This window comes from Haemaphysalis longicornis, unplaced genomic scaffold, assembly GCF_048455015.1.
Source record: "Haemaphysalis longicornis isolate Haplotype H1 unplaced genomic scaffold, Haemaphysalis longicornis Haplotype H1 scaffold_9, whole genome shotgun sequence".
NCBI lineage: Eukaryota > Metazoa > Arthropoda > Arachnida > Ixodida > Ixodidae > Haemaphysalis > Haemaphysalis longicornis.
The window spans coordinates 142190450-142200163 of record NW_027526460.1 but is presented as its reverse complement, the minus strand read 5'-3'; the positions used below and the strand labels follow the sequence as shown (position 1 = coordinate 142200163).

The 9714-nt window shown below is 49.8% G+C and overlaps 1 protein-coding gene across 1 annotated transcript in view; it reads right to left on the bottom strand.

Annotated features, from left to right (window-relative positions):
- Window positions 1-575: 575 nt before the first annotated feature.
- LOC144152552 (solute carrier family 41 member 1-like) overlaps window positions 576-9714 on the bottom strand; it is a 52055-nt gene continuing 42916 nt past the window's right edge. The window contains exon 13 of the mRNA XM_077683850.1: window positions 576-9692. Coding sequence (XP_077539976.1) covers window positions 9429-9692 — 264 coding nt within the window. The 3' untranslated portion in view covers window positions 576-9428. The remainder of the gene's footprint in view (window positions 9693-9714) is intronic.

Below are 9714 nucleotides of genomic sequence, written 5' to 3'. Positions count from 1 at the left end.
GAAGGCAAGATAACCGTTGGTCATTAGGCAAGCGCAGCTGTGGGCGGCAGAAATATAAATAGGCAGATGAGATCAAGAAGTTCGGGGGGATAAACTGGTAGCAGTTAGTATAGGACTGGAATAATTGGAGATATATGGGAGAGGCCTTTGCCCTGCAGTGGCGTAAACAGGCTGCTGCTGATGATGATGATGATGATGACCCCATTCTAATGCCTTCGCCAAGGGCGGTCTACAACGCGCCAATGTAAGCACTTGTTTTCACGAATGCTAAAGTGCAAAGGTGCAATCAACACCATAAGCACTTTGGTGTCTCTGCCAGTGTTCACACTGATATGAGTTGCAATGCTGAAGTAACTGCACATGAACGATGGTCTGTTTGTTACTCACATATTGCAAATTAAATTGAATGTGACAGCACACTGTGTGGAAACATGGTGGTTCCATAAGTTAGCTGTAGTAGAGCAATGTGCCATGTAAGTGCCTGATCACACAGTAGGCTGACAATTCTGACAATTCTGCAGCGTGTTACCACTAGCAGGATGTGCAGAGTGCACAAAAGCATGACAACACACGCATACACACGATTGGAATTTTTATTTCTGCCCTGTCACTTCAGTCTTTTGCATTGCCACAATAGAACATGACTACCCAGGCCAACCCCCCTCCCCTCAAAGGCAGACAACGGGTGGGCTCTGTAGAGCCCTTTTAAACCAGTGCCACACCTGAAGCAAAAGCAAAAGGCAGACACCAATGTTCGGAGGCTAGACACGCTCGCTCTACACAAGACACGCACACAAAGAGGAACAGACACACAAGTACACACGACCACCAACAACAGGGCAGAGAAAAACTAGAACGACTCAGGCTGTACAGCTGAAAGACTGTCTCCCCTCCCCCGAAAAGTGGCGAACACGCAAATGAAAGCCCAGAGCAAAGACCACCAGAGACAACCCCCTTGCAAGCTCCGGGGGTCGTCCCCGCTCAAGGACCCAGTGCACCGACCACTGCAAAAAACAGCCCGCCATTCTCCCATGGTGCAGAATGCATGCACGTACCCTCCCCCTCGCCCCGAAGATCACAGCATGTCCGGGTGTTAAGCTTAATGCTCACACACTGCCTTGTCTAGTGCTCGGAGGGTTGCGCCAGACGGATTCCCGCGTCATGCAGACATGTACCACGAGAAGTGCCACTCGTTGCATGGAGGTGGCACTCTATCTGCCATGAACTCTTATCCGGAGCGGGCAGAATCAAAACAGCTTCCAAGCTACGCTCAGGTCCAATGGCGACACCCAGAGTTGCTTCCCACAGTGCAATCTTCATTGAGTATAAGATGTGCCACACCTTTTTCCGCGCAGCCAGATGCCAGATTACCCTGCCTTCCCTGGACTGCAAAAGCTCACACTGTGCTTTGCACTCAAGCGAGTTTGTGCATCCATCTTGGCTGCTTGTCATTCAATCACAAAAACAAACAAGGCTGCGTCTTTTCAATAAAATTCCCCAGCTATGCTCTCTGGGACCATCGATGCACTTCCCCCGTGCGGATTGGCTTGGATGCTTTTAGAAGCCGCGGAGCCGGTTCAGCAAAGGGCTAGTGGTCCAGCATCAGCACCACAGTCCCACACTTAAAAGTGGACATTTGCTCCCACACAATAAGCAGCTGTTGTCAGGCCTCCATCCACAAAGGTCGAGTGGTCACACAAGCCTCGAAAAGCTTGGCCAACAAGAAATGTCCCAGCTGGTGATAAGACCCATCTAGCAGATAAGCGCGCCCTGAAGCCGTTCGTGACAAAAAGATCATGTTCACAGAGAGACCACATGCTTGAAGAACGGATGTTATTGTTGCGGAACACCAGATGGCGTAGTCCAGGCTAGAATTGCTGCTCTGCTCTTGCTACATGCAATGGCCAGGGTTCGCAACAGTGAAGCAGAAGGTCTAACCTGTTGGCTTCTGCCTGAGACAGAATGGAATCAATCCCCAAACTTTGGTGCCCCTATATTGCAGAAAAGTGCACTCGCCTAACAAGCACCTACTGGAGTCAGAGTTCTTCCGCTGACAAGTTTCTCTCGCACAGCCAGCTCAAGCCAAGCCGAGACTGGGGCCCTGGCTCAGCACAAGTCGAACAATGCTTCCCACGCGACGAGTACAATGCTGTGAGCGTAACTGAGAAAGGAGTCCCCCATTGACTATGAGGCCAGCCTTGAGTGTCTGTCAGAAGAAGGCAAAAGAGCTTTGGGGTACTAGCGGCATCACAGCAAAAAGATGGGAGTCAGACACGCAAGACGGAAGCGAGACATTGAACGCATGGCACCAAAGGTAAACAGTCGGAGACATGTCACCAACCAGGGCAGTCTTAACCCTTCCTCCTGGCACACTGTTACATCAGCAAAAATAACACACCAAAAGATGCCAGTGCCAAACAAAAGACAAGATTATACAGCACGCAATGTAAAAGCAATATCGGCTATCAAAAAAGAAGGGAGACCACAAAGGGCTAATTAATAAATAACTTCACGCGTGCACACTTGCTAATACCACTCAATACACTCGAGGGCAGGCACTGCGGAACAGCATGGGGAACACGCCCATAAAAGGAGCCCTTGGAGTGTGCATACGGTCGCGAGTGTCATACTGGAAAGAACATCCACTAAATAGGGCCGCCACTTTTGCCTTGTACTTCCTCGCCTGCACTATTGCAATCACCTGCAACCTTGCCCCAGTGTAGTGCAGCTCTTGCACACAAAATGGTGAAAACGCCGCAACCCTTTCATGCAGCAGAGATATGTTGGCTGCTCTGAATTCCTTGAACACACCAACACAGTTGTGCCTCGAAACAGTTGGCAGAGCAAGTCGGTGCACAACTGCTGCACTGAGGCACGAGCTGTCCGGGTGTATACAGGGATCACTTCTGGCAGTGGGGTGTGCAGTGTTTTGATGTCTGTGCCAAAACAGTGGCATAATGGAGCACAGCTGTGCAATACCAGTTAGCTGTACAGCACTGCCTTGACTACTGTCAGAGGGCTGCGCTAGACATATCTTAAAAGAATGCAGACCAGCATAGCCAAATTGACCTGTGCTGCCACCCCCCGCATTCTCTCACTCTAGCAACCTCCAGGTTCAAAGCAGTTTATCGTACATTCATATATTTAACAGGTTGCTTTTATAACAGCTAGGCCAGTTAGCACTGATCGAAGCAATAAATAAAATTGGCACATTGAATTTTGGTGCCAGCACTTCGTTAAGTACGCGAACAAGGCTTCCCTTGTTCGGCAATTGCTTAGACTGCGGTTTATTTAAAAAAGTAAACACGGGTAGCAATAACTACGACAGGACTGAGTGAGAAACAATTTGCTTGCACATACACGACAGACACGGCAACGGCACGGCCCAGAAGATTGTCTACCCCCTTTTTCCCTGGCACACACTGAAGGGACAACACTGCAGCACGAGGCACGCTGATTGGCATCCGCCATTTGAAAGACTTCCTCCTCCCCAGCTTCTCCTCCCCTGCCAGTGTTAGGGTAGCTCCACCCGAGCTAATCACCGCAGCTTTCCAAAAACAGGCCTCCACCCGCTTGTTGCACGGCAAACTACGCAGCACGCTCTTCACGCCCCTCTCCTTCCCATGTAGTGAGACGATGCCTGGACGGTGTTCTCAATGCATGCACTCGACAGCTACTCAGCGCCGGCACAATTTGGGATTTGTGGGCGGAACATGCAATGATGGGGCGCTCGCACCAGGAACGACGACAGGAACGCAGCGAGAGCAGGGGACTGAAACGATTGTCTCCTGGGGGTTCATTAAGACGTCCGTGCGCCAACTGCTATGCACTAACCGGGCTGGACAAAGTGGTGGCACATTGTGCGAGCCACTCAGCTTTGCTAGCGAAGCACAGCTCTGCCAAGCGCTCGCTTTGTTGGAGCTTTTGAGTGGGCACATGAGAGCTCAAATCGGCACCCATGTCAGGCAATAAACCAGAGTCTGTCGGTCCACTCGTCGCAACCCCTTTGAGGAAAAACTTGGAGCGCAATTCAACAAGGACGACAGAAATGCGACAAACACAAGACGACAAACAAGTCGATTGATTGATTGTAGGGTTTAACGCGCCGACGCAACGCAGGCGATGAGGCGCGCCGTAGTGGAGGGCTCCGGATTAATTTTGACCACCTGGGGATCTTTATCGTGCGCCGAAATCTCGTACACACGGGCGTTTTTGCTCCATCAGAAAAGCGGCCGCCGCGGCCGGGAATCGAACCCGCGACCTCGTGCTCAGCAGCGCAACGCCTTAGCCACTGAGCCACCGTGGCGGGTGACAAACAAGTCGAAGACGACAAACACCGAGAGCTTGTGTTTGTCGTCTTACTGTTGTTCTTGTTGAATCGCAACTTGCCCAAGAGTGTGTTCCACTGAAGTACACAACCCCTTTGAGGATTTACCCTCGAACAGCTAAAGGATTTAGAATATCTGTGAAGTTGACTTCAAACATACAGGATCTGTTTGGTGCATGTTTTTATCCCGCAGTGCTTGAATCGGATTTCAAGAAACAAAGCTGCTGGTTTCAGGTGTGTCCCAGCTGTCATTCCTGGGGTTGCGGTGTTTCACCCAGCGATTGAATTGCAGTACTTGTATCTCCTAGGCACAGTAGCCATATTGAAACAATGCAAAAAAAAAAGAAAGAAACCCAAGCTTTTAAAAAGTCAGCAGATAGAGTATATGTTACACTCACAGTCACACTCTTGGAGTGCAATTAAGCCAGCTTTGAATATACAGTGAAAACCTAACAAGTCAGTTTTTCAGTCAAAGATGCAACCGACTTCAATGTAAGTAGAAAAGTTTGGTGCTTGATTAAAAGAACAAGTGCCCCAAACAACACAAGTAAGTTATCGATAGGAAAGAGCATTATGCTCAATAGAGGGCATAAGACTTCAGAACAGACTGAGAAGAACCTGGGCGTAAGCACTTTTTACCACAACAATTCCCGTGACGCTGTACCAACCATGTAAAGCAGGTGTCCGCACGATCCGACGCACAAGTAAGAAGTGCTTTCTTCCCACTGAGCACTTCGTACACTAACAACTGAAAAACTTTTCTCTATGACAGCCTGACGTTTCTAAGCTCTAAGAGCAAGAAAATGAAGAAATGCAGGACTGGGTCAAAAATGAGGACCTCCTACAGACCTTTTGCTACAGACCTTGCACATGGCATAACCAACTTGACATGACCAAGTATTCCTCCAAAAAATGAGAACAGAAACCATCAAGGTTGCTTATACGTGCATAAGAACGACAGGAATCAACCAATAAGTATAACACTTTCTCCGAAAACCATGCACATAAAACCTCAATTTCTCAGTACCAGAAAAACATCTGCAAATGATGATAAAAAAGGTGTAGTGTAAGCACACCACACTGACCCAAAACAGTCACTACAGGTCCCAGCTTCCACAATGCCCGGAAAGGCTTCCACGTCGAATAGGTTCCGCTTGCAAGTCAGGAGGGCTTGAGACACTTCTTTCCGGATTGCGATGGTGTGGGTTCCAAATCAGCAAGCTTATCACAGTCATCTTGCACTGTGACACCCACCAGAGGACGTACTGGCAGCCTGGCTAGAGTCATTTTGAATTGTTCACCGAACGCAAGGAACTGCAACAACCCCCACTTGTTGTGCATAACGGGCAGCACTGAAGAACACAGGTGCGGGCAACCCAGTGAGGCTTAGCGATCATCTCCCAAGCAAACACGGGGCAGTGAGTACCGTGGTGAAAATAGTTATCGCAGACTAGGCAATCCACTGCCTTGCAGACCGCACAGGTAGGCAGAACAACACACAGCACAGAGAGTAAAGTGTCTAGGCTCGAAGCACAGTGTTTCTGGCAACTTGAGAGCAAATAGGCAAGAGAGATCACCACCCCGACAACACATCCCTTTGAGGCACAATAATGCCTACCAAACGGTGTGCCAGCCGCTTTGCTGTTTTCCGAAGGCTGCTTCCACGGCTATAGTGCCTTGAGGGCGTACGCTGAAAGCAAGCTTTTTCCATCACGTCAAAGCCTCAAAGTTGTTCCCAAGGCAACCAAGCAAAAAAAAAAAAAATGTCTAAAAACTATGGCAACACTGAGGGCTCACAACAACAAACCAGGGGCAACTAAAAGACCCGGCACAAAATCAGAATCATACCAGCTTCCTGAAAATATACTGCACTGATTGTTTAGTTGGAGGAAGTCAACTATGCGGGACACACTGTGTGCGAGTGTATCAACAGAAACACACCGCCCATCACACTGCCAAGTCTTTGCTTTACCTTACACTCATTCTAAACATCGCAGATTGTTCTTTAAGTACTCATCACAAGGAAAGTAGTGAGTCAAAGCCAAGCGTAGCTTTAGCTTCAAGGGGAGGCTGAAAGCTTCCTGGGACAGTCTCTCACGGAAACAGGCAGCAAATCTTTGGAAGAGGCTTTCGTCCTGCAGTGGACACAAATCGGCTGACGATGATGACACCCTCCCTCCTCTTTTTAAGGAGTTCCCCTTAGAGTAGTAGGGGTGGTGTTCAGCGCTAACCCTAACTTGAGGGTCAACAGACAGGAACCTCAAAAGTGTCACTGCACGGCCATAAAGGAGGCTTGCCTTGCAGCCTGGCGCTTGAAAGACCAATAAGGATGTTCCAACTACAGCTTGAAACTACTCACTCAAACAGGGGCCACCAGTTCCACCGGCTTGTGAGGGTCGTATTGAAAATACTTTGCGTCTTGAAGATCGCGACATCTTGATGAAATTCCCAGTGCTTTTTTGTATGGGAATTGGTAGTACACCTTGGAGCTCCCTATAGCTTGCATTCACAGGCGGGACACGCATGCAGGCAACCATGTGAGTGCTCCGTCACTGGTTATGTCGGGTTCCGTGGGATGGCGGTACTCGTCAGAGATTTTTGTTGGGCGTTCCAAACTCTACCCCACCAAACGCAAAGTATAGCCTCGAATCCAATATGAGTGCGATTAATAGCATCTCTGTTGATGCCACCGTGGAGAACCTGGTCGAAACGGAGCAGACGATGCACGCCGGTGTTTTTTTTCTTCTGCAGCGTGCGGGCGCAGTGGCCCAAGCCGCACCATGTCCGTGGCGCAGCGGCCTTGTCCGTGGTCGCTTCCAGTGTTGCCAAGCGAAGAGATTTGCGGCTAAACTGCTCAATGAATACCACCTATACATCAAAATTAAAGCTGGATTTTAAGTAATTCCACAGTTAGCGAAAAATAAACTTGGACAAACCCAATTTCTTGGCACAATGCCAAGTGCCCAAAAACGACTGCGAAAATAAACGCCCAGGACACGGAACTCTACCGTGGCTCACACATGTCAGGCCTGCGGGGTCCTAGTGAAGCATGCTCAGATGCATAGACTTTCTTTCGACACCAAGGTGAGGCAATTAGAAAGGAGAGAGCAATCCATTTCCCGAAGAGTTTTTCCATAGTGCAACATTTGATTCTCAAAGAGGCTGCTTGCAGAAACGACGGGAATGCTTCGCTCAAAAGACCGGGCAGCTGATAGCATCAGAGCCTTATCTAACATGAACTGGAGCTGCCACTAATGAGTAATCAAAGCGTCAAACTTCCAGCTTCAGTCCTCCAGAAAGTGAACCTTCACAAGGATTCCCACAAAGCGGTCAGCCTGTGGCGAGCCTGTGGCGAGCCTGTGGCGAGCCTGGGGCAACACAAAAATTTGCCAGCTTGTCCCGTCGTTTTCTTCGGTGTCCTGTGTTTTCCGCTGGTTTTTATTCCAATCAAACACAAGAAAAGTCCGTCCCAAAGGTAATAAACCCTTCCACAAGATTTCACAGCCAAGGGGTCTCACGGCTGCTTCAGAGGATGGAAGTCCATCTCAAAGGCCTGAAGAGGCGATGTTTCGAGAGAACTCAAATCACAGTTTGTTTTTCGTAATTTCTTGCCCAACTGCCGCATCATCTCTTGAGGAAGGCACCCTTTTGATTTCCAGCTGCACTTTTTTCTTTTTTTGTGGTAGCACACGATGGTCTTCATTCATGCGCACCCATGAGCCAGCTGAATGTGAGCGGGGTAAGGCATTACTGCCAGTGCCTAGCGGATATGCAAGGGCTGTTCCCAATCTCCAACATGTGCCGACTGAACCAGTGACCTCATCGGGAAGGGCAGTAAGGTCACCGGAGCCTCGCAACATTTTTTTTCCCCCTTATCATCCAGCTCAATTAAATGCAGTTCACATCAAACGTGGCAAGCTTGTTGACGAGGCAATTTTGCGAATGAACGAGAGCTGTGGGCTGTCTTTATAGTACTGCTCTGTGTGTTCAGCTCTGACCTAGTTCTCTTTCCCCATCTTTCTCCAATAATGAAGGTGTGATACCAGACGCATCTCCTGTGCAAGTCATCCAAACGTCAGGTGCAGTGGCTTCGCATCCCTGCTTCAAAGAGAAATGCCTGAACATGCAATGGACTGCAAGTATTTCACATAGAAGAGGTATCAGTACAAAGTTCGAATCCAGCGACCCCAGATAAATTACAGCTCATAACAAGCAAAAATTAAAAACTCCAAAAATTCACCAAGTTAGACTAGGAAACGGCAAACATGGCTATAGTAAGAGTCGCCTAACTAACGAAAACAGAAACGGAGCAGTTACACACTGCCACTGTTACAAAACTGACCGACTGTGTGGACCGAGCTGCTTCACCGGTTGAATCTGGCCACCGGAAAATCAAAAGGAGACAGGTTGGGGACTAGGGGTCACACACAGTCTAGTAACCACAGGGTCACTTGCATAAGCCTAGCGCTGGAGGCAATTTGTAACAAATGCTTCGCACCAGAGAGGCGCACACCCCTGCGCCAAAGGGAGGCATTATTGTGGACAGAAGCAGAAGAGGCAACCACCAGCTGATGCTCTTTATCCCGATGTACCAACGACGTTCGAGGTGAGAGTGACGATCAACAAGCGCAAGTAGCTGCACTCGGACCAACTTGAAAACTTGCACCAACCAAATTTTCACCACCACCACACCTCCTGTGGAGAAGCACTGCCTCAAAATACGAATCTACACAGTGCAATACAGGACAGCGCCATTGACAACACAAACCCTGATTGACGGTGCGGAATTCGTTCTGATTGGTGCGAACCACCTGGTCTTAGCTGTGAAATCCCTCGGCAGCAAACTTCGGTAGCATTTCCCGTCCCCTTTGCTCATGTTTTCGGCAACTCCATTGCCGTCGTCACTCACGCACAGTGGCAGAGAGGGAGAAAACCTTTGAGAAGGCTCCTCCCGTTCTGCTTTGCCGCACCCGTACCTAGTGGCCGGACTAGCGATTGCCGATGCATGGCCGATGTATGGCCAATGCACGGCCAATGCCCGGCTGATCTGCGGCGCTGCACATTGAGCCAGGCACTTTCCTGGCCCCTTCTGGCGGGGTCCCTAATCGAAGGCGACTGTGCTCGCCAGTGGTGGTGCCATGCTGCTGCTGCCGCCGTGCTCAGTGGGGTGGGGCTGCCCGCCCACAGTGGTGCCGGCACCAGCGTCCCCGAGGGCATCCAGCAGGAAGAAGGAGAGGGCGAGTAGGGCGATGCCGAACAGGTCTCCCAGGGCCGTCAGGTATGGGATGGCCGCATTGTCCGGGTCCACCTTCCGGCCCCACATCCAGTACACCATGCACCGGGCAAGGTACAGCAGCAGGGCCACCTGCAACAGAGGACACCAATAG